Raw genomic sequence first — 22,123 nt, 5'->3', positions numbered from 1 at the left:
CAAGTCGAATCCCGCGTTGCCCAAATTTCGCTCATGTTCCCCCACAGACCGCTTCGGTGACAAAATTGGAACCCCCGCCATCACCGCCCTCGTCCGTAGAGTACTTCAACTCGCTCTTCTCTCTTCCCACCTTTTCACCTCACCATTTGCTCCAGCAATTGACGCATCAACTTTCGTGATCTTGGTGAGTGCGCGATTTTCCCATTTCTGCAGTCGGCCTGGCTGGTTTCCACCAGCCTCGGTACTTAGATCCCCGTCTCAAACGCCGTGCCCTTTGCCCTAAATTCACGGAGCTCTCAAATCCTGAAATCTCTGCACCCACCTCCAACATCCCCGTGTCCTCCCCAGCTGAGCCAGACTAACTGACGTGGCTGCGCTTCAGTGACGGCGAAAGCTATATCTTCGCCTTTTCCTGCCCTCTGTCAGCCTTTGGAATCCCCAAAGGCGCCATCCCAACACGGCTCTCGTAGCCTCATCTCTGCTCTCTCGTCAAGTTGTCTCCCCCAGGCGTTTGCGACACACGCTTAACAACATTCCACCTCCTCTTGCTGACCGTCCACGAGTCTCCGTTCGGTGCGCCTCTGAACTTCCAACCGCCGGCGTCCCCGTCGTCCCAAACCACCCAGCTGCCGCATAGGACTACTCTTAAGGTTCTTCCTCTTTCGGAGGAAGGGTCGAGGAGGCTAGGTCCAGTCAACTTCGGTTGCGAAACGTTCCGTCCTCCCTAACGCGCTTTTGCGTAAAGAAAAGGACTATTCGCTTTCGTCTCTCTCTTTTTTCTAGCCGAAAAGAGCTCCGTGCCTGAATTCAGCCGCATGGTTATGGCACCTTCAGTCCTCGCGCCCCCTGAAGTATACGTGACTAAACAGTATCACGACAATAATAATATACATGAGAGCAATCTCAACCATAATCATGGCGCACATGAATTGAATCAGGCCAAGTTGGCTGCTAGGGACCTAGTCTTTGAGATCTTGAAGAAACGTGTCCAGAGCATCGATGTCGACGAGTGTCGCGCGGGAGAGGAAGATGCGTTCTACGTCGCGGACATGGGCGAGATCTACCGCCAGCATCTCCGCTGGAAGATGAACTTGGGTCGCGTGAAGCCCTTTTACGGTAGGTCTCGCCTTGAGTCTTGAGTCTGTTAAATTGTGACGCGGATAACTGACTTGAAACAATACACAGCGGTCAAGTGCAACCCCGATCCGGAGATTCTTCGCCTCATGGCCCAGCTGGGAAATGGTTTCGACTGCGCATCCAAGGCTGAGATCGATCTCGCGCTGAACACTGGTATCGACCCCAGCCGCATCATCTATGCCCAGCCCTGCAAGACCAAGTCCTACCTCCGCTACGCGGCCCAGATGGGGGTCAAGCAGATGACTTTTGACAATGCCGATGAACTGTACAAGATTAAGGCCAATTTCCCCGAAGCAGAACTGTACCTGCGTATCTTGACGGACGATTCGACTAGTCTTTGTCGTCTCAGCATGAAATTTGGCGCCTCTTTGGACATTGCCCGCCCTCTTCTGGAGCTTGCCCGCGAGCTGGAGCTAAAGGTTGTTGGTGTGAGCTTCCACGTTGGCTCTGGAGCCGAAGACCCGAACGCATTCCTCAAGGCCGTCCGGGATGCTCGTGCCGTGTTCGACCAAGCTGCGGAATTGGGCCACGAGCTCCACACGCTCGACGTCGGTGGTGGCTTCTGTGAGGACACCTTTGAACAATTTGCAGGTGTTCTTGGTGAAGCACTGGACAACCTTTTTCCACCGAACATCCGTATCATCGCGGAACCCGGTCGTTACTATGTCGCGAGCGCATTTACCCTGGCCGCGAATGTCATTGCTCGTCGCGACGTGCCCGATCCGCTGGACCCGTCCCGGGATGCGTACATGCTGTACCTCAATGATGGTGTCTATGGCAACTTCTCCAACATCATCTTTGACCACCAGCACCCTGTCGCCCAGATCCTGACATGCATGGACTCTTCCGTTCCATCCACTCCGGGCTCGTCCGAATCTAGCGTTCCTGAGCAAAAGGGCATCGATTACTCCATCTGGGGCCCGACTTGCGATGGCATTGACATCATCTCGGAGCGCATCACTCTGCCCGGTCTCCTGGACGTTGGAGACTGGCTTTACTTTGAGAACATGGGTGCCTACACTAGATGTAGTGCCACCCGCTTCAACGGGTTTCCCGATAACCACGAAGTTATCTACATCTCCAGTGAGAACGGCGCCTCTGCCCTGCTCAATTACTAAGAGTGATGTGGTTGTCAAACAAGAAAAGAGTGTTCGGAGAGCCCGCTCATCCGATCTTCCGTTCGCTCTTTCTCTTGGCCCACTATTCATTTGGAGTGAAGATAATACGTGATTTTTGTTCGAGTGTTGTTTTGTGCTTCTTGCCTTGTCCGTTTTCAGAAGACCCGATAGAGCTTGCCGCAGCGACCCTCACGGCAGCGATAGAGAAAGAAAAAAAAAGGCTAGAATTGGGTTATTGATGGAAGGACATCTTTGCCTAATGGTTTTGGTGCTTTATATTCCGGTAATTTCAAGCATATGGAAGATAATACAGTCCAACTCTTAATTCTCTCCTTAATTTGTTTTCCTTCCCATTGCTCATCCCGAGTAAAGTAGGACAATTAGAGTGTAAGGGTATCTATCCAAATGTACAATGTATGTCGACAATCAACTCGTTCAGTCATTCGTATTTCTATTTGTGCAGAAGATGGGCTCTTAGATTATCCTTTCGACTGTTAACTGTCCAATGGCAGCATCGCCGTCGACTTCGACCAGTCCGCCATCTTCGAGCTTCTTCTTCCACTTGGCGGACTCATACCGCGCGAGGATCACCGTGATGCGAGCAACAGTCGAGGGGTCTACATTATCTGCGAGCCCTGAAGATGGAGTGAATGTCCATCGCCCGAAGGCCCAGTTCAAGAGGTAGTATTGAGTTCCGCTAGACTCGGGGGAGGTAGCAGTCGGTTCCTTCTTCTCACCCGATGAGTCTGCTGGCGGATTTGTGGTGGAGCATCGGATGACACCCTTGATTCGATACACTTCATCTTTAGGGGCAGCAAGGAGGAACGTCTCGAGAGAGGTGAGGTTGACGGTCGGTCGGTCGGACGATGAGGTCGTCGACTTGAGGCTGACGGTGAGCACTTCGACTTCGGACTGGTGTCCATTCTTGCCGTGGTCATGGTCATGATCATGTCCATCCACCAGATGTTCTGGGTCAATGTTCGGATCTTTCGCAAGCAAAGCTCCATCAATGCCCAGTAGAAGATCCTTATCCACTTTCCCTTTATCGGACTTCACCCATGGTGTCTGCAGTTCCAAATCTCCCAGTCGATCCAGACAGATATCGAACCGCTGCTCCGGCACGTTCTCCCACTTATTGAAGATGATCAAATCCGTATACTTGGCCTGCAGCTTCGCCGTATACGATGTATCATCATATCCCTGCCAGTTCTCTACATCGATCACACTGATAACCCCATCGAGCACGAAAGTTCCCCCTTGCTCCCTCGAGAGTCGGTTCACTTCCATTGCCAACGTGGCGGGGAATGCGCTACCGCTCGTCTCGATCACGATCCGATCCGGCTGCACTTCATCCCGGAGCTGGTTGAGCGCATCGCTCAGTTGTCCAACAAGATTGCAGCAGATGCAGCCGTTTAGGAGTTCGCGTACGCCGGAGATGGATTGTGTTGAGGCAAGTTGGGAGTCGATGGCGACGTCACCGAATTCGTTTTTTAGGAGGGCAAGCTTGTAGCTTGGCGGGAGTTGGGGTATCAGGTTCAGGAGGATGGTGGTCTTTCCGGATCCGAGGAAGCCGGTGATAATCGTGACGGGGATTCCGGGCATATCTGGTGTCTTTGGTGTCGTGAGATAGTTCAATGCTGCGTTATTGTCTCATAGATCGAAATGATCTCTCAGTCTGCAAAATCTCTCTCTAGCAGAATATATAGATAAAGAAATAGGGAATGGGGACAAAAAGACAAGGGAGAAACGAAGTAAATATATGTATACACACTGCAAGGTAAATGTCAGGAAATCTATACTGAACAGTAGAGTCTAGCGGGATGAGGCCAGAGAATGAATGTCAATCTACAGCGTGGAGGGGCAGGCGGGGTGAGAGCCTGGTGTCCCGATCCACCGCCCTAGACCGTACTTAATTACTTGACAACAACATTATTATTACAGCAACAGTCGAAGCCATCAAACGCAAGCTCTGTTCACTTTCCTGCCAAGAGCATATACTCATTTATTATATCTTATTTTGTGCCTCAGGCGGTTTTGTTCATTCTCCTGTGTTGTTCTTCCATTCTTTCCATGCGATTGACATTGACCTCTCTGTTCCAACCAGACATACCTAACCAGCTCCTCCTCTGCACTACGACCCTTGTGACAGTACAGACTTTGTCACTTATGATGGTATGGTATTTGCAGTTTCTCCGGGCTGCTTCAAAGCGCTGTCGCGGCCACCTAGTTTCAAACTTTGCAGTGAAGGGGCAAGGCACTCGTCAGCAGCTCATCAGAAGGGCTTCTTGGATCTTTTGCTATAATTATCAAGAAGCCGGCTGGATTCGCCCGAAACACATCAAGGCTAAAAACCTATGTGGTTTATCAGCGATAGATTGGGTCCCAAGCGGCCAAGCTGCCTATCTATTGATTCAGAGCCCTTGCTATTCTCTGTTGTAAGACAAGGCTGTAGCAGCAGTCTGCCTTTATAATTGGCTGTCAGTAAGTATTGGCACTGCAATGACAACTCGATATGTGTGTCTACACGCCACTCCATCATTTCTCTGTTATCATGTGTCGCATTCTTAGGATGGTGATAGGACTACTACCATACTCATCCGACAAACTAAACCCTAGACAGCTGTTGCTACTTCTCCGCACGCTGAAGGAAGCGTAGCAAAACCTCCAATACGCTGCAACGCTTGGTGACCCCTGAAAGCTAAATCTTCTCTTGTGCATGCACAGGTTCTGGCCTATTGGACGGCTTTGGTCCAAATTGCAAGCGCCAGGGCCTTCTGAAATGGTATATAAGTGGAAGACGGGCCTGTCAATCCTGGCCTAATTTCTTCTGTTTTTTTTTTCTTTTCTCTCACTCAATACTGCTAGGAATACTTACAACCACAGGTCAATCCTGATTTAGTTTCTTCAATCCCCTTACCGCTGCCAAGAATACTTACGACCCAGACACCATGGGCAGCTCAGAAGGTTCTGAGGAAGATTCTTCTGGGAAGGGAGACCTGCGCCCAGAGTCTCCCCTACCCAGTCCAAGAACGCATGATGAAATGGACTCCTATAAATACCAATTATATGAGAGTATCCTTCGTGGATCGTTTGAACGAGTGAAGTCCCTTATCGACGCAGGAGTGGATATAAATCAGCCATTCGCGGGAAGAGAACCTCTGGCAGAGATGGTAGCAGGACCCCCAATCTATCATGCCGCAGTTAAGGGAGCGAAACTGACCCGGCTACTTATTGACGCTGGTGCAGAAGTTGACCAACAATATGGGTTGTCTGGTACTGCCCTTCAAAGGGCAGCAGATACTGGTGATTACGAAACAATGGAACTGCTTCTTGATGCTGGTGCCAATGCCAATGCAGCTCCAGGTGCTGGTAAAACTGCCCTTAGCCGTGCAATTTTATCGAGCATTGATCCTCTCAAAAAAGTTCAGCTACTGCTGCGCCACGGAGGAGATGTGAATGGGAAAGACAGCCATGGAACAACCCCTCTCGATGATGTTTTTGAATCACGCCGTCTTGAATTCGCTCCGATCCTCATAGCTAGAGGAGCAAATGTCATGACTGCTGCTAGGACTTGGCAGCGCTGCAGAGCAGAGCCATTGCCAAGTTTCTGGCTACATCTTAACCGTCACCAACCTTACAGGACCCTGGATGAAGCTTTTACCAGCATTGTGGGTGCAAGTTTGGCATTGGATGTTGTGCGAGTAATACAGATGGACTGGGAAATCCCTAAATTACTGAAAGCCTACCACAGTGTTTCCTCGAGAGAAGATAGCGATTCTGGAGAAGATATTCTTTCTCAACACTGGAAGGAGCAGTTTGTGCTAGTGGCAAACGCACTTGAAATATCTGGGACAAGTTGCTCCGAATTTGTGTCCAGACGATGGGGCAAAGATGGATATGACATTCTACAGTGTCTTGTAGACAACATTCATCTGGCATGTCGAGCTCCAGGTGAGGGTGAGTTTTACCTCAACACAATGTCAAAACTAAACCTGAACTAATGGGTCCATTAGTTGTCGAGATAGTTCTTGCTGCTCATCTCGATACACGTTCTTGTTACTATATTCATAGCCTTAGCGTCGACCACAGTTGTTTCAAACTTTGGCTAGATCCTGGGATCACAAAGAAGTCTCTAGGAATAATTTCAGGAGTAGTCTCTTTCGTCGGGAAAGCTATCAGGACCTCGAGAACCCCAGAAAAGTTCGCTCTCACGTCTATGGAGCCCCGACTTGAGGTAGATCTTGAGGATCTCACAAATATTGATCGTTCCCTCGTTCTCAAGCTATGCTTAAAAGAGGAACCCTTTCAAAATAAAACATCAGACTGTTGGCAACATCTGTTTATTCGAGGAGTGATTGCGAAAGATGAAATCATTGCAACAGAAGCACGATCTAAAGGGAAGGGTTTACGAGTCTCTTACGATCATATGGTCATGATCTCGTCGGTTAGATACTCCGTGAGAATCCATGATACCATAATTCTTCTGGGATATCGTACGGCTCTCATTGCGACAGAGATACACGAGGATTATGTCCAGTATCATGCAGAAGTCAGTGAACGTGGTCAGATAAACCCATATTGTCTCGACCTCAAGGTTGCTGCATCAGTGAAGAGCATCTCCGAGCTTGAGCGGCGGCATTGCTATATTGGGTGGTGTACCGAGGCCAGTATCCGAGCTGGGACCGAAGGCCTAGTGACAGGCCCACTACCGTATCTTTCTCGAACACGTCCTAAGAAGAAGTCGCTTCATGTGGATAGCATCGCTGCTGGTATTCAGGCAACTACAGCGTCCCCTTTCCAAGCCGGACTGAACCTCGGAATTACTGGTAAATTCGTCGTCAATAGGGTCCAGTTTGACACTAGTCGAATTTATTCCGAACTACTGAGAGATACGAGCCGCAATCTCGTTTTATTATACGACTCTGGATCAAGGATAGGATGGCTATTACCGAAATTAAGCTTGCTTGTCCACATGTCTCATATTTACCTAAAGAAACTTACTGGGTCAAGCAATGTCCCTTTTTTGCCGGACCATATAGATACAGAGGACATCATCAGAAGATTGGAAAATCAGGGTAATCTGGTTCTATTCGGGAGAGAGGAATCCCAAACTCTATTCCAAGATCTGATGCTAAGGTTGAATACCAACATGCTCAGTTCCGCCGAGAGAACCGATGAGTCAACGTCCAGGACATTTTATGGTCATGAGTTTCTGGACATTGTGCTACCCCCAGAAAGAGGAGCATGGATGAAACAGGTCCGTGTTAAACGCAACGCCCGTGATCTGCTTCGTATCGCGGGCATTGTGGATGCTGTTGTGATTGGCGATAACCTTGGGAAAATTATCCAACCGAGAACCTTTCAAGATTCCTGCGCATGCTGCACTGTCCCATCTGGCTACGATTATGTCGTTGCGCCGGTGACATGTTTAGAAAGGTTGGCATCAGATCATGGCGAAACGAATGTCCTCTTCAGGAAACTGGGAAACAGCACATACTGGGCTATCTCTAGCAGACCCTTTCAGGCCCGTCGCCACCTCCCAGGTGGGAGCGCTGGCTATTGGTACCAAATCGAAAATTTCCAACGTGTGACCAGCAATATACCAGAAAGTGCCGGCATGAGCAACGGAACAGCAGTCCCAACAAATCCCCCAATGGGAGGTGCCGTCGTTTTCGGAAAGCCCATTGACCCAAATTCAAAGCCGTCAGTTTTCAAATTGCCAAACTATGATGTCTTTGGCCAATATAAGCGCTTTGTCCAACTATTCAAGCAGTGAATTTCCAGAACCGTTCAATTACAAAAGTGACATAACATGAAAGTGATGCTAAACAATGCATTAGTTATACCATCTGGCCTGCTGCCGACGGTTCCTCCGGGTTGAAAAGTCAGCTTCTTAATTATACTGTGGTCAGGAGGTATAATAGTGAGGCTGAGATAATGTAAGCGCATGATGGGGCTCCGCAGCACAGCACATTGGTGGAAAGAGAGAATCAATTGAGTTGAGAAGTGTATCATTGCAGATAGCCTATCCTTGGCAGGCTGCATGTGTGTAGTCGATATCACTTCGTCCACCCCTTCTTCTCCTGAAATCCGCAATATAGGTTATGAGCCAAGGCTGCTACGTGTTGCCTAAACAGCTAGGCTAGCACCACGGGGACGATGTAAGAACTAACACTATTTCCTAATTCAGCTGAACTGAAGCTATAGTTTGTATGTAGGTACAACGTCCCGACCTATCCCTGAATGGCCAACGGAACCCCCGTCCGCGGGTGGACGTCTTTGAAACCGAATAGAATAAATGCCACTAAGTAGTCTGAGGAGGAAAATATCGAGCCAAGAGAATTGTGGAGGAATGCAAATCTGTTGACCAGGTCACATGATCTAGGCCAACGTACTTGCGTTCGGCCGACCCCTAGTTAGTTGGTAATAATAACTCAACTACATCAACAGACGGCGGTACTCTTTCACTGCTACGGGATACATCTAGAGCTAGGGATATATATCTTCGTGAGGAGCTGCAATGTCAAGCCCAGCAGCCAGAGATGAGCTCAATGTACGTTTCCGTCTGGAGCTTGATGGAGCCGGTCACATTCGCCGACGTCATATGCTCCAATCCGAATGGCCTTCGTTGACTTAATCGACTCGAGATGGATTTAGCCGCATTTGGTCCTTTGTATTTATAGTCCTCGCTTGTCCGGCTACCTTGGATGCTGTTTCAACCTTTTTTCCATTGCCCTTGTGTGTGTGGTATATCGTCGAGTGCCCACCAATCAAGTTTTCCATACTATAAACCTTACAGCTCTTCACCCTTTTATCCTGCTTACAACCTTAGAAGATGGACGCCCTTAAGAACTTTGCCGGCGGCCTTGGTGGTGGCCAGAATCAGAACCAGAACGAGAGCAGCAGTGACAGCAACCAGGGCGGTGGTGGCTTCCTCAGCAACATTGGCAACAAGATCAATTCCGCGGCCGGCGGCGGCCCAGAGAGTGAGAAGAACGAGGACTATCTCGACAAGGGTTCGTCGACTCTCGATCAGCTTTAGCGTGTTTGCTGGCAAACCAGAGAAACTAACGGTGGATTATTCAGGCGTCGACTTCGTCCAGGAGAAGGTCCTTCACCAGGGCCCTCAGGATAACGAGAGCGCCATTGAGCAGGCCAAGGATGAGCAGATCTCTGACTTCATCCGTGCACAGTACAAGAGTACCGCTGGAAAGGACTTCCCTGTCCCCGATAAGAACTAGATACCCTATCTGTCGAATGGATGAGATACCACGGATGGTTTGGATGTTGATGGACCAATGGAGTTGCGATGACTCTTTTGTTTAGATCGCATATGATTCCCTTGACGGGTGACTCGTATAATATGTGGAAACAGCCCCATTAGGTCTTATGAAGATCGATATGATACCTAATTGAATTCATGTCTCCCGATCCTTTCGAGAACAGATACTTTACTGCAGACTATCCGTCGCCCTCTAATATCGCACAACACATCAAACCGATTCCACTAATTGAATCCAATAGACGCTTCTGTGGTAGAGCTTACCCGTGCTGGTTCGCCGTGTGCACATATCTACCTTCCGTATGGGGCAATCCTTGTGTGCCAGACATGGAAGCAGCAACGGGAGACTGCCTGTCAAACTTCTCGAGGTCTCGTAAACAACGAGACGCTTTCAACCCTTCATGTCTGTTGGCTTCAAGTTGTATTTCTGGAATAATATAACTTGCAAATTTACAACCGCATTCGTTCCATCCTATATGAAAGCCAGGATATAAACAGAAAACAACTTTTCTTTTGCAATCATGACACTCTCAGACAGATCAAACAGTCGTACCGACAAGGATAGAAAAAGCAATCGCACTTCAGGATCATCCTCCACAAGATGTCCCCCTTCTTCTGTTCACAGTGCCCCCATCGTACCGGTAAGGATGACTCTTGAGACCATAGTAAATCATGAGAAGTTACTGAGGCAATGTGGGACTAATAGTATCGGCCCCTCGGGTCTCCCAATACTTGTGAGTTGTCAAGTCTTCTTGACGACGGTAGTGACCAGTCGGACACTCAATCACTTCATGGGTCTTTCACTCAGCGGCGCCGACATGCCGTGTATTTCCATCGGCCTCCTGTCTATGTTCCTTTACAGCGACCTGATGCCAATACATTCCCCACGAAGGGAAACGTAGGATCTCACTTGATCCAAAACCTGAAGGATAGAGACTGCTGTGGATGTTGCCAGTCCCGGTCCATAAAGGAGCCGTTCTGTGGCAAATGTCCCGAGAACAGAGACTTATCCGCGAATGTCGACACTTACCACCTTCCACGTAGTATCTCAGAGATTGGTATTGGGGGCTATGAGGAACAATTGAAGTGTCTCGATACCAACTGGGTTGAAGAGCCGTTCATTGTGGCTATGGCCAATGTCGAAGATAATCAAGATGGGGATCATCCTCAGGGAACTCTCGAGGAGACGCTACCGGTTAGTTGTACATTCGTCATGGGAGTCATCCAGCTATACTCTAACAAATCTAAAGGAGATTCGCACGGAACAAGACTGGCCCAACTTCATGGCAAAACAGAACAGTGGGGGAGAGAGTAGTGCGACGACAATGAAGGCTGCTGGCCCAGGCAGCCAAGACCAACCGAAGTCACAGAATCAACCGACCATGACTACCCAAGGGGACGAGAACGGTGCAGAAATAGCGCGCACATTTTCTCAAATAATGTCGAACGATTGCGCTCGTTTACAATCGTACAGGGATATCCGACTGGGACCGGATGAGAACTGGGTTATACGGGAAGGATCCTTGGTCATTTGTTTGGACCACAAGTATACAGATGATTCCAATTTCCAAGCCAAGCGACCGGACCAATTCGACTTTGTACACGGGGATGTATTCGTTGTGTGTCGCATGTACGGGGACCTGTGGGCTCTTTGCGCCAAAGTAAATCTCAATTCCCCGGTCGAGTCGTCAGGGAAGATGAAAAATGGCAACGCTCCGAAAAGCTTCCAAAGCCTCGGGTTCCTGCCTCTTTGCGCTGTCACTTTGGCAGCCAACTTTAGCTGCTTTATGAGAAGGTGTGCGGAGTATGACAGGAGCTCTCAGGAAGAACCACAAACGCCTGGCAACGGCCTCCCTGTGACTCCCCCACATCGTTCCCACAGCCTGACAGTCAGCAGTGAAATCTTCGAGAAGTCGCTCCCAAAGCAACTACAGCTACCTAGCATTGTGTTTGAGCTTTGTGGAGGTAGCAGCTCTTTTGATGAAGATGGCAAGGAATTTGAGCCCCTAACCCAGCAACCCCAGGACACTTTCAGGATGGGTTCCGTCTGGAAGGCTCGATCAGGGCAGCTTGAAAGACGAATGACATTGAAAAAAGTGTGGCACCGACTGACGAATTTGGATTCGTCAGGGCCCGTAGAGTCTCCTGGCGAGAGTCAACAGCAAACAGCACCTCCTGCTCTTCCACCTCCCGCTCTTCGGCGGGTGGCCACGCAGAGACAGTCGGAGACGGCGGATCAAACCAAACATACAGAGACGGTAGAGAGATCTAAAACGAGTGAGGGAATAAAGACACCGACTGTGACGATCCAGACAGAAGGACTTCACAAGCGTCGAAAGAGTGTCCGTGATCTGCTGTTCAATGTGGAAGAGAGGTGGAAGCGCAGTTCGGATCGAGGATCTGATCAGTCGGACAAAGCGACGACCAAAGCCGGAGCTGGGCAGCGCGAGAACTCGCAATAATTTGTCAATCCTTCATTGTCTCTGAACCTAGGATCCGAGGACCTTACTCACTGGTAATTGTTTTGTGCATTATTCTTATCTCGCTATTTGGCGCTGGGTCAAAGGACCCATTATTCGGGAAAGATAGTTTTACTTTTGGCATTGTGTATATAGCTAAGGGTCATTGATTAGCTTTGTCCTGTAAATTACTGTGGGTTGTCAACGAAGAATTGTCGCTCTTTCATATTGGAACATTCACCATCCATAATACGATGCCACATGAGGCCTCCAGAAGTTGTAGAGAAATATAAACTACCCCTTAGAAGCCAAGAATAACCTGGCTCTTGCCCAATATTTACTCTGTGGTAACGAACCGTGGTAACCTTTCCAAGGTGACCAGTACAAACATTTAGAAACCTAGATTGCGATACAACCGCATCTCCTCTTCTGCCTCGGATGGTGTTCGTCCGCCTCTGATGCATTCGAATCTTCTGTCTCCAGGTCCTGAAAGTCCCGCTTCCGTGGAGCTGGCTGAAGTTGCTGGTCTGCACCTGTCATAATCGGCAGAAATCTCATAGTCCCTTCGTATTGGTATGCGTTTTCATCAGAATCTCTGTCTTGCATGTCTTCATCCGTGGTTGTAGGTCCAGCAAAAGTGAATTGTATCCTCGACGTTCTGTCTTTGAGATCCTGTTTCCCACGACTGGCCCCGTGGTAAGTGATGCGAATATTTTGAAGGCAATGAAGTCCTTGGAGGACGATATCTCTGAACTGACGCAGTTTGGAAACGACGAACTCGACCCAATTCTCCACAGAGACGAACCACGGCAGTTCCTCAATAGATCTCCGTGTCTCTTCCCAACAGAGCTGCAGCTCACTCTCCTCCGTCTCTTGTCCCAACTGGTCTAAATAGAACCGCAGCTCGAGATATATCTGTACTTCATGCTGCTCCCACTCTTGCACATGCATCTCCAACTCAGCATGTAACTGTATCTCATCCTCGCTCAGCTCCATCTGCTGCTTCTCTTCTTCCATCAGTTCCTCTTGGGCATATTTTTCCTCCCATCCACTTTTCGCAATCCACTCCTCCAATTCCTTTTGTCTCTTCTGTTGTAATTCCTTCTGCTGCTCCTTCTCTTCAAAATTCTGCAACTGTTTCTGTAGAAACTTCTTCGCGTTCTTCCGCTGATTCACTTTTCTCTCTAGCTTCTCTCGCGCCTCGACTTCAGATTTCCCTCGTAGTTCGCGCGGGAGCCAGCCCGCGTGGAGGAGCTCTGGTTCCGGAGGCTTCGCGAGGCGCCTGAGGTGGCGGACTTTCCGCCTCTGAGCTCCCTGTGGTAGAAATGCGCGCGGGTCATTTGGATGCTTGAGTATGGGAGAACTTGGTGGTGGAGGGGGTGATGGTTCTGGAGTGCGTCTGGCTTCTTCGAGGCCTGCCCCGGGGGCAGATACTGCGGTATCCATGATGGGATTTATGAAGGAGAAATCGAGAAGAAAGAGAAAAAGGCAAAAGTCCTGCTTCTGCTTCTGCTTCTGCTTCTCATTCGTCTTCTTCGTACAGAGTCCTTTCTTTGGTGTTGAGAAATACTAGAGAGGGATATTCCGGATGAGATCTTGGTCTTATATTAGTAGTGGTGGACACCAATGGGTTATTTAGATTGGATTCTTAATAGTATTTATTCATGGTCTGTGAATGTCTGCGGGCACAATGGGGGCGCATTATCTATTGTTAACTGAATAGGGATAAAGAAAGTGTTATTAGATTAGATAATGAGTAGGTATAGCCATCCAGTCCAGGTTATTCATTCAGACAAAGAATTTAGTAGGCCCTTCCCTGAAAGTTCCGGATATAGTTGAGTATTGAGATAAGAGCTGTTTAGTCATTTCCAGATATCATTCATGAGAATATGTATGTTAAGTAGTCGCGTTTGGGCCAGCCTCGTATAACTTTGATTGGGATCTTGGAAGAACGAAACCTTCCCGAAGATGAAGTTGAGGTCACTAATCCTGCCGGATCCCATCATCCCTGAGGATTTAGACTACAACCATATTTGGCAATGTATTGTCTCTGCCAGAGTATGCACTCTAGAGGTGCAAATGGGGACAGGATGCTACGAAAACCCAGTGGCTAGTTACGGTACGTGAGATTTACCGCCTTCCTCTTCTGGTAGATAACACAACAAACTCCCCCTGATCTCCTATACAATAATTTCGCGTTCAGCGCCTTTCCTACAGCTTTGCCCGCGCCGCCGTAGGGTATATCGTTGCGTTAGCAGTCGATCGCCGAACCAGGATTCGAAACTTGAACCCAGCACATATTTGCTATCTACCTTGTAGTCTTAAGGTTTCTAGGCAAGTTGCTACACCATTTGAGGAGCCGATTCGTCCATGGTTCCTTACGAGAAGCTTTGAAGGCAGCAGTGAGGGCAACCACATAAAGACGCCCCAATCTCCAAATCATTACGCGCACTCCACCTCATGACTGCGAAGTCTGACGCTTATACTTGCTACTGCTTATAGATGAAAAATTCTTTCTGCATTTCTGAGCAAATCGTGAATACAGACAGACACCATGTCCAGCGTAATATACACCTCGAACGACAGCGATACCGAGAGAGCTTGTTGCACCCCTAGTTCAGACAGCTCTAGCCTCTCACAGCGTGATCAAAATAGCGACCATATGGCCAACACGGCACCAGGATCGACAGGCCACACTACTACTCTGGGAGGACCCGGTACGTATGCGGAGTCTTCAGCATATGTAGTACAAGCTGACATTCTATCCTCAGGAGCAGACATGTCACGCAATGAGGACATCGAAATGACCACCGAACCATCCATGGACCTCGAGTCTATCATGACTGAGGCCGCCTTGGGAAAATATAGAAAGGCCAGTTTCCCCGAGGGCGATCTGATGCTGGTCGTAGGTAGCAACAAGATCAGAACGTTCAAAACAATTTCTAGTCTGCTGGCGTCCACAAGCCCCGTCTGGAAAGATCGAGTCGCTTTAGCCAAGAATCAAGGCTCGAGGTCCTTGCGCCTCCCGAATGACGACCCGAAGACTATGCTTCTATTTCTCAAAATCATTCATCTTCTCTTCTCAGAATTGCCGAAAAAAATCCCTTTCGATCAATTGTATTCCCTGACTCGTTTCTGCGATAGATATCAAGTCAGACACCTGTTCTTACCTTTCGTACCCAGATGGTTTGCCCCCTTCATTCGGGATAACCTGAATCCAGAACGGACAGAGTGGATTTTCATTGCAGCAGTCTGGGATATCGACTATATGCTCAACTCATGGTTGAGCCACGTTTCTTGGAACGCAAGAAAAGAAATCAATGGTGATCTCAGTTACGGTGGTCGCAAGGTGGCTGATCTATTGCCGGATTACTGCCGGGATGATATCTGTATGTTCATCGAACGTCTGCTCGCGGCATAATCGAGCCAGGGCTCTATAGTCCCCAACACGTATTTGACAAACATTCTAACATGTTGAAATAGTGCATGAAGTTGCTTGGAAACGAGTGGTTGCCCTGCAGGAGTTGACACGGGCCTGCGAGGATGTTCTCAGAGGCAACTGTTGCCTTGAAGAGTCCCACGAAGAACAGTGCCATATGCTTACAACTGGTTACTTACTTACAGGACTTGAACGTCTTGGAGGATGGCCAGTGGACCCAAATACAACCTGTCTTTGCCCCGAAGATGTCAGATCGACGATCCTTAATTTGCTCTATGAGCCCCTTCCAATCGTCGTTGAGAATGAGGGGGAGGAAGATCACTCATTCTGCGGCGTGTATAAGCTCAAATGCGAAGTCTCCGCAGTCAATAGACATATGTGCTATATACTTCCGAAAGATTCGACTATCGGTTCCGCCTTCGCGCCATATTTGCCCTTCTGGCGCCGCTCTGGTTTCTGCGAGAGAGACTTCGAAAGCACTGATATAGACGGCAAGGATGACCCCAGGTACAGACAGCCGCATCGTGAGAATACGGAGCCTCGTGAAGAGTACGAGTCGGATATGGATACTGAAGACGAAAACTCGGACGAATCTTCCGATTCTGGCCTCGACTCAGAATCTAGTTCCGGTTCTGGTTCTAGCTTTCTCTCAGATTCTAGCGTTGAGGATTCTGACTGGTAGTGACGCACAGGTTTCGCCAAAATGGCTGGGAGTCCTTTCTTTTGTTGAATCAACGACGGCAAAAATCCGTTATGTGACAGAGACGCTGTATTTTCGCTGGAGGTGGTTGCAAGTGTAATGCTTTAATGGGTTTGCTTACGGTGCTTGCTGCTTCTATTTTGTATGTTCAGTTATACCGTTCTTCGAATCTAGAAGTGTATTATTTACTTCTGATTTAGAACCAAAAAGAAAGAGAGAAAAAAAAGAACTTATGGCTACACTCGGGCAGAATCTACCATCTTTCTCAGCCAATCGAGAGGTGTAAAAATTGATAATTCACTTGTTGTTTTATTCCTCAAAAGATAAATGCATATTTAGCACGCGTAATGTGCCCCATAACTGGCAAAATAGCCTCCTAAAAACCTTGTTACGGCGCCGCATGAAGTTCGATTCCATATGCCACAAATCCAGAGCGCCAGTCATGTGCGTGTCCATTCATAGACAGCGTAACATCGTTGAAATATATTAGAATAGTAATCGTGAAGATAGAGAAAGAAAATCTGAGTGGAAGGGGAAATCTCCCGTGTCCTGAAAATCGCGGATCATGAATCCTCTCTTCGGGATGCGCTTGGAAAAGCTTCGACCAAAGCTTCTGCTTCCTGCGGGTTTACTGCCTCCTCTAGCATCTCGTGGGCCATTTCTACTGTCTCGTCTGTGATTCCAGCTTCGAGGAACGGGTTCTCGCTGAAAGCTAGCCTGGTGAGAACGATAAGATATTTTTGCTTCCCACCCGCTACGAGATGGAGCTTTGACTGGAGGTCGATCTCTTTGTGCTTGCGGGTCACACCGTAGATGAGACCCATTAAGCCGTTTACTAGGGAGTTGTGCAGGTCATGCTCCGGTCTATAATCGTAGAGGGCATCAACTTCGTCGTGCATGGAGCGGATGAGTCGGGCCAGAGCCGTCGGATGCGTAGCAATAACGGAACAGCCGTGGTTATGGGCTGTGCCTGGCGCAGAGAAGGCAACTGCATTGAGGAATGATAGGGCCTCGAGGCGCATACGGCAGATCTGATGCCCAGTGTAGGGCGTCCGACCTTCATCGACTTGGGGTTTCTCGTAGAAGAGATTCGCGACACGGTCGACGATGTAATTCTCGTTGGAGAGCTGGTCCTGTTCTGTTTCCAGAAGTGGACCGAATGAATCACGGCGGAGGCTACATGTGAGGAGGTTCAAGGTAAGAGCAATGTCGCTGATCGGTTGCGACGTATGGAGCATCATCAAAATGAAGTCGTAACGAATGCATCTCCAAAAAGCCTCTTTTGCCTTCTCGTCACTGAGACATCCAGTGGCTGTGAGATAGAGAATGCTCAGAGCTTCCGTGGAGTCGACGTCCTCGTTGAGCTGTGACTGAGGTGTCTGCCTCACCTGGCCCCAGTTCTTTCTTGATGCGGGTGAATGGTGGAACCTGGGAACCCCATTGATCGCAACAGACTCCTGGATTACTGGAAGAAGCTCTTCGATGAAGTCGGGCGCCACATAAGGAGTGTCTAAGAGGAGTATAAACTTTGTAATCCCCATGAGCATGTAGATAGGCTCGTAGAATTTCTCCTTCAGAGCCTGCGACCACAACGAGATAATGCACCGAGCGAATTGTACAGCATAATTTCCAGAGTGGAAAGAGGCCGTGGCTTCGATCACAATGGTGGAAAACGTGCGGTCTGGTTTGGAGGGGAAGGCAATCCTAGCCATGACCTCTAGGTCTCGCTCCGTGTTGGGCGGAGTGCGATGATTCAGTATTAACTTCATGTACCGTAAATTCTGGTCATCCTTATGGGGAACTGGCTGGTCCCTGTTTTGATCATCTGTGTCTGGTTCCATTTCTCGTTCTGGTTCCGGAGGAGGGAAATGTCGTGACGGGCTTAGCTCCAGAGGGCCTATTGGTATAGGACCGTCCTGACTTGCCTTTCTTTTCCTTTTTCCGGGTACTGCTGGGCTTCCCAATTTTGTTCTGCCACCGGATGACTTGGTTGGCGAGAGGACAGCGATCTCATCGTCGTCGAAGCCATCTCGGAATGGCAATATCCTGGTTTTCCTTGGTGTCACCGGCTGTGTTTTTTCGTCTATTCTGCTCTTTGCTTTGAAATTATTGGCCCTAAGGGCCTCTTCCGCCAGATCCTGTTTGAGAAACGCATTTTCGGTAGCGAGTGTCTTACTCTGTGCTCGGGCGGCTTCTAGTTCAGCTTTGTGTTTTGCAGCCTCGTCTGCCAGCGATTTGCGCAACGACGACAGCTGCTGATCATAGCGTTCAGCGAGCTTTGCCTGGTTCGCACGTATAATGGAGATCTCTCCAGATTTTGTCAAAGCATTGGATTTGGCCATTTCCAACTCTTGCATCATCTCTTTGTTTTGGCGCGTAAGCTGTTCGGGGTTTCAGCATGCGATTCTAGTTATCGGATACAGGTGTCTGTGTCTCACCTCCTCTATACGAGCCGTTAATTCCTCCATTTGCGCAGACATCCCATGCTGCTCGTAATAAAACGTGTCGTTGACCTCCGTATCGTCCTGTACATATTCTTCAACTTCCATCCCGTCGGTAGCACTCTGCATGACAGGTCCATGAAGGTGCTGTAACCCTGCCGTATGGATATCTTGGCCATGTTGAAGCTCCTGCATATAGACATGCTCCTGTTGGAGTTCTGCTATATGACCCTGGGCATTGTCGAACACCTCTGCCTCCAATTCCTCCCCCGCATTAATATCCCCATATTCGTTCGACAGGCCGGTGGGCAATGACGGCGGTCTCAAGGAAGGGCCACCCTGGCTGGGCAGCCTCGAGGTGGACACGCGCGACTGAACGGCATTTGTAGACTGATTCCGCAAGGATTTCACGGGCTCATCTGGGGCCTGTCGAGCTTTCTGCGCCTGTGAGGCTTGGTAGGCGCTCTGTTCGAGCTGCAGTAGTGTGCTGGTCGGGATCGATTCGAAGCCATCATCAGAGAAGAAATCATCGTCGCTGTCGTCCATGCCCCAATTGCTGCCATGGAGGCGCTCTGGACGCCCGTATATTGGATTGTCCTCTGTGATATATTTTTTTTCTTCTTCAACTCTGGACCGGAGAAGATGTTCCCCGCAATGGGATACGGCGGGCGATTGTTTGGCCGGGCGAAGCCACAGCTGACGTCGAAGTCGATGGGCTGAGCTCTCCCTGATCAGACTGGCACTTCTGGGAAGAACAGACAGGCGATCAGCTTGGCATGGTCTGCATGATATATAAGAAGACAAGAATAACCTGATTGTCCTCCTTCAGTTGCTCAGCAGCTTGACGCGTGTTTGTTCCCTCAGGCAGCGTAACTTACTGTCTGTCTCCGCCCAGCCGCTTGCGGTCGCTACTTCACATGAAAATCCACGGCTTCCTCAACATTTCTTCTCCTCACTCAACCTGCCACGCTGCCCTCTCTTCTTCATCCTTGAAGCACCACTCATCGCGCTCCAGTGCATGAGTCTGTCTTCTTCAGATCGAAAATGGCCAAGTCACGGAGAAATGTCCGGTTCCAGCATCGCAGCAATGGTGCTGAGCGGCGCCCCAGCATTTCAGACGTCAGCGAAGCTGCCTCCGAGCCGGGGAGCCCGGGCAAGAATGGAAGTGTAGCCAAATCAGAGCCCAGTCAAGAAGAGGTAAGACTGCCCTCTTGGTATCCCTGGTTTTGTTGCGCGTGCTAATTTTCACACGTGGCCCTAGAAACCCCAGGAGAAGCAGGTGTCGGACTACGAGAAGAAGAAGCAGACCTTTATCACGCGGACAATATGGACCTTTGTTATGATCGCCGGTTTCTTTATTGCCATGTTCTCGGGCCACATCTATATCATTATCATTGTGACAGCAGTCCAAATTGTCTCCTTCAAAGAAGTTATCGCGATTGCCAATATCCCCAGCAAAGAGAAGAATCTCCGGTTTACCAAGTCTCTCAACTGGTACTTCTTAGCGACGACTATGTATTTCCTCTATGGAGAAAGCGTCATTTACTACTTCAAACACGTCCTTCTGGTGGATAGGGTCTTGCTTCCATTTGCGACCCATCACCGCTTCATCAGCTTTACGCTCTACATCATGGGTGAGTATCTCCAGAAAAAAAAGATCACACTGTGGACTCTGCACACCGAATATCATTGCTGATCTTCTCCAGGATTTGTGTTCTTCGTGGCATCCTTGCAGAAAGGACACTATAAGTTCCAGTTTACACAGTTTGCCTGGACCCACATGGCTCTCTATTTGATCGTCGTACAGGCCCATTTCATCATGAACAATGTGTTCGAAGGCATGATCTGGTTCTTCTTGCCAGCCTCGCTCGTCATCACCAATGACATCTTCGCCTACGTCTGTGGTATCACCTTTGGCCGAACGCAGCTCATCAAGCTCTCCCCGAAGAAGACGGTGGAGGGATTCATCGGTGCCTGGATCTGTACGATTGGCTTCGGTTACTTCATGACGAATATCCTCATGCGCTACAAGTACTTCATCTGCCCCGTCAACGACCTTGGTGCCAACGTTCTCACTGGCCTGGAATGCACCCCGAACCCCGTGTTTACTCCTCAGCCGTATACTCTCCCGCACTGGACTGGAATTGATAAGACCTTCCATGTCGCACCGATGCAGTTCCATATCCTTGTGTTTGCGACCTTCGCCTCCCTGATCGCTCCGTTCGGTGGTTTCTTCGCCTCGGGATTGAAGCGTACGTTCAAGATTAAGGACTTTGGAGAGTCGATTCCTGGCCATGGAGGCATCACAGACCGCATGGACTGCCAGTTCATTATGGGTTTCTTTGCGTACATGTATTACCACAGCTTCATCGCCGTGTACAAGGCTAGCGTTGGAGACATCATCGAGAGCGCGATTAATGGCCTGACTGTTGATGAACAATTGGAAGTCGTCAAAGGCTTGGGCAAGTACTTGTACAACCAGGGGGCTGTCTCAGAGAAGGTAAGGCCATTCTCAGCATTGGGTGGTTTTAGAAGGGTCTCATTTACTAATTCCCACTCATAGATTGTCGAATGTCTGAATACCGAACTGAGACGCCGGTAAGATCCTTGCCGCCAAGGACGTCATTTCGAACATGACATCGACTCGTTTCCCCAAGCAACGGACTGCTGGAGCAAAACTATTTCCTAGGTCATTTTCCAACTGACCGAGGGACCTCTCTCAATTCACGATCTCCATGTCCTTTATGCACCTTTTGCGAGTAAGGTTGCAGTACCGCCTTGAAGGACACCAGTACACCTAAGCTATGACCCCGATTTTGCTATATCAACGATCAGGTATGGTGGTATTTGATAGCACGGTCTTTCTTTTTGGACGCTTTCTACCCTTCCGCTCTGCCCTGCTCACTTCTGCTTCCACGATTGGCGTATTCGGTCTATTGTCGAGCGGAACCCATGGTGTAAAATTTATATATCATAACAATTAAAAATGGACTGTATTTCCTATTTTTATGCACTTTTACCCTTACCCGGTTTCTTTGCCTGTTTGACTCCTTGGCACTCCCAAGTGTTGTGGATGCCAATTGTACCTTTCTTTTCTTCTTTGATTCCGCAATCTGCTTGTGGGGTTTCTTGAGTCTCATATGATATAAGCTACACGGATAGAAGTGGCTATATCATGATAGTGAAAGTTTTAATTAATGTATAGTTGGTTATGGAAACTGACCTTGGGAGGCAGGAAAAGAGGCATGCTGTTCGACCTCTATGCTGCAATTTATTCTTGGAAAATAAGGATACTTAAGTGTGTGCTGGTGAGAGAGAATGTCCTTTGTTAATCGGCCGTGCTCAATATATATTGAGATTTGTAGTTTTTGTTCTTTTGCTATTCCAGTTGCACGTAGAATGTAAGCATCTCTGAAATCAAGGCTGATAACTGCTACTGAACCTTTTTATGGGGATGTTTCTACTTGGTGCCCCTGCGGCGAGTTACTGTGTAAATATTCCAATGTGCGATCTTATCTAGTTTACCATAGAAGTTTTTGTAGAACTG

General features: G+C 48.8%; 9 protein-coding genes across 9 annotated transcripts; 6 read left to right on the top strand and 3 right to left on the bottom strand.

Annotated features, from left to right (window-relative positions):
* Positions 1-448: 448 nt before the first annotated feature.
* Positions 449-2,492, top strand: C8Q69DRAFT_163591 (ornithine decarboxylase). The gene is made up of 2 exons (XM_028625699.1): positions 449-1,116; positions 1,186-2,492. The coding sequence occupies exons 1-2, from the start codon at positions 816-818 to the stop codon at positions 2,253-2,255; spliced, it is 1,371 nt and encodes a 456-aa protein (XP_028487875.1). The 5' UTR covers positions 449-815; the 3' UTR covers positions 2,256-2,492.
* Positions 2,493-2,567: 75 nt separating this feature from the next.
* On the bottom strand, positions 2,568-4,111 carry C8Q69DRAFT_458157 (CobW domain protein). Its single transcript, XM_028629967.1, has one exon. It carries the CDS (start codon positions 3,855-3,857, stop codon positions 2,730-2,732), a length of 1,128 nt encoding a protein of 375 aa, XP_028487874.1. The 5' UTR covers positions 3,858-4,111; the 3' UTR covers positions 2,568-2,729.
* An 838-nt stretch (positions 4,112-4,949) lies between these two features.
* Positions 4,950-8,038, top strand: C8Q69DRAFT_163422 (hypothetical protein). Its single transcript, XM_028625697.1, has 2 exons — positions 4,950-6,212; positions 6,269-8,038. The coding sequence occupies exons 1-2, from the start codon at positions 5,204-5,206 to the stop codon at positions 8,029-8,031; spliced, it is 2,772 nt and encodes a 923-aa protein (XP_028487873.1). The 5' UTR covers positions 4,950-5,203; the 3' UTR covers positions 8,032-8,038.
* Positions 8,039-9,090: 1,052 nt separating this feature from the next.
* On the top strand, positions 9,091-9,496 carry C8Q69DRAFT_442393 (hypothetical protein; the record flags this gene model as incomplete). Its single annotated transcript, XM_028628831.1, has 2 exons — positions 9,091-9,271; positions 9,342-9,496. The coding sequence occupies 2 exons, from the start codon at positions 9,091-9,093 to the stop codon at positions 9,494-9,496; spliced, it is 336 nt and encodes a 111-aa protein (XP_028487872.1).
* A 542-nt stretch (positions 9,497-10,038) lies between these two features.
* Positions 10,039-12,216, top strand: C8Q69DRAFT_458142 (hypothetical protein). Its single transcript, XM_028629966.1, has 3 exons — positions 10,039-10,178; positions 10,244-10,732; positions 10,788-12,216. The coding sequence occupies exons 1-3, from the start codon at positions 10,059-10,061 to the stop codon at positions 11,997-11,999; spliced, it is 1,821 nt and encodes a 606-aa protein (XP_028487871.1). The 5' UTR covers positions 10,039-10,058; the 3' UTR covers positions 12,000-12,216.
* A 179-nt stretch (positions 12,217-12,395) lies between these two features.
* On the bottom strand, positions 12,396-13,442 carry C8Q69DRAFT_504867 (hypothetical protein; the record flags this gene model as incomplete). The annotated part of the gene is made up of 1 exon (XM_028632645.1): positions 12,396-13,442. One exon carries the CDS (start codon positions 13,440-13,442, stop codon positions 12,396-12,398), a length of 1,047 nt encoding a protein of 348 aa, XP_028487870.1.
* A 755-nt stretch (positions 13,443-14,197) lies between these two features.
* C8Q69DRAFT_458137 (hypothetical protein) lies at positions 14,198-16,419 on the top strand. Its single transcript, XM_028629965.1, has 4 exons — positions 14,198-14,330; positions 14,499-14,713; positions 14,768-15,385; positions 15,480-16,419. The coding sequence occupies exons 2-4, from the start codon at positions 14,551-14,553 to the stop codon at positions 16,115-16,117; spliced, it is 1,419 nt and encodes a 472-aa protein (XP_028487869.1). The 5' UTR covers positions 14,198-14,330; positions 14,499-14,550; the 3' UTR covers positions 16,118-16,419.
* C8Q69DRAFT_458136 (hypothetical protein) lies at positions 16,420-18,596 on the bottom strand. The gene has a single exon (XM_028629964.1). The coding sequence runs from the start codon at positions 18,493-18,495 to the stop codon at positions 16,699-16,701; it is 1,797 nt and encodes a 598-aa protein (XP_028487868.1). The 5' UTR covers positions 18,496-18,596; the 3' UTR covers positions 16,420-16,698.
* Positions 18,597-19,458: 862 nt separating this feature from the next.
* On the top strand, positions 19,459-21,407 carry C8Q69DRAFT_163302 (phosphatidate cytidylyltransferase). Its single transcript, XM_028625696.1, has 4 exons — positions 19,459-19,773; positions 19,838-20,210; positions 20,283-21,076; positions 21,140-21,407. Exons 1-4 carry the CDS (start codon positions 19,621-19,623, stop codon positions 21,176-21,178), a joined length of 1,359 nt encoding a protein of 452 aa, XP_028487867.1. The 5' UTR covers positions 19,459-19,620; the 3' UTR covers positions 21,179-21,407.
* Positions 21,408-22,123: the final 716 nt, after the last annotated feature.

This window comes from Paecilomyces variotii, assembly GCF_004022145.1.
Source record: "Paecilomyces variotii strain CBS 101075 chromosome Unknown C8Q69scaffold_2, whole genome shotgun sequence".
In the NCBI taxonomy this organism is placed as follows: domain Eukaryota; kingdom Fungi; phylum Ascomycota; class Eurotiomycetes; order Eurotiales; family Thermoascaceae; genus Paecilomyces; species Paecilomyces variotii.
This window is presented reverse-complemented; position numbering and strand designations above follow the sequence as displayed.

What these genes read in the sequence shown, in the direction of transcription:
- C8Q69DRAFT_458137 (XM_028629965.1), top strand. Translation starts at nt 14,551, where the DNA reads ATGTCCAGCGTAATATACACCTCGAACGACAGCGATACCGAGAGAGCT. An exon ending in TACTACTCTGGGAGGACCCG is followed by an intron (nt 14,714 to 14,767) that starts GTACGTATGCGG and finishes TTCTATCCTCAG; the next exon opens with GAGCAGACATGTCACGCAAT. An exon ending in TTACTGCCGGGATGATATCT is followed by an intron (nt 15,386 to 15,479) that starts GTATGTTCATCG and finishes ATGTTGAAATAG; the next exon opens with TGCATGAAGTTGCTTGGAAA.
- C8Q69DRAFT_458142 (XM_028629966.1), top strand. Translation starts at nt 10,059, where the DNA reads ATGACACTCTCAGACAGATCAAACAGTCGTACCGACAAGGATAGAAAA. An exon ending in ACAGTGCCCCCATCGTACCG is followed by an intron (nt 10,179 to 10,243) that starts GTAAGGATGACT and finishes TGGGACTAATAG; the next exon opens with TATCGGCCCCTCGGGTCTCC. An exon ending in CTCTCGAGGAGACGCTACCG is followed by an intron (nt 10,733 to 10,787) that starts GTTAGTTGTACA and finishes ACAAATCTAAAG; the next exon opens with GAGATTCGCACGGAACAAGA.
- C8Q69DRAFT_458157 (XM_028629967.1), bottom strand. Translation starts at nt 3,857, where the DNA reads ATGCCCGGAATCCCCGTCACGATTATCACCGGCTTCCTCGGATCCGGA.
- C8Q69DRAFT_163302 (XM_028625696.1), top strand. Translation starts at nt 19,621, where the DNA reads ATGGCCAAGTCACGGAGAAATGTCCGGTTCCAGCATCGCAGCAATGGT. An exon ending in CAGAGCCCAGTCAAGAAGAG is followed by an intron (nt 19,774 to 19,837) that starts GTAAGACTGCCC and finishes ACGTGGCCCTAG; the next exon opens with AAACCCCAGGAGAAGCAGGT. An exon ending in CTTTACGCTCTACATCATGG is followed by an intron (nt 20,211 to 20,282) that starts GTGAGTATCTCC and finishes GATCTTCTCCAG; the next exon opens with GATTTGTGTTCTTCGTGGCA.
- C8Q69DRAFT_458136 (XM_028629964.1), bottom strand. Translation starts at nt 18,495, where the DNA reads ATGATGCAAGAGTTGGAAATGGCCAAATCCAATGCTTTGACAAAATCT.
- C8Q69DRAFT_163422 (XM_028625697.1), top strand. Translation starts at nt 5,204, where the DNA reads ATGGGCAGCTCAGAAGGTTCTGAGGAAGATTCTTCTGGGAAGGGAGAC. An exon ending in ATGTCGAGCTCCAGGTGAGG is followed by an intron (nt 6,213 to 6,268) that starts GTGAGTTTTACC and finishes TGGGTCCATTAG; the next exon opens with TTGTCGAGATAGTTCTTGCT.
- C8Q69DRAFT_163591 (XM_028625699.1), top strand. Translation starts at nt 816, where the DNA reads ATGGTTATGGCACCTTCAGTCCTCGCGCCCCCTGAAGTATACGTGACT. An exon ending in TCGCGTGAAGCCCTTTTACG is followed by an intron (nt 1,117 to 1,185) that starts GTAGGTCTCGCC and finishes AACAATACACAG; the next exon opens with CGGTCAAGTGCAACCCCGAT.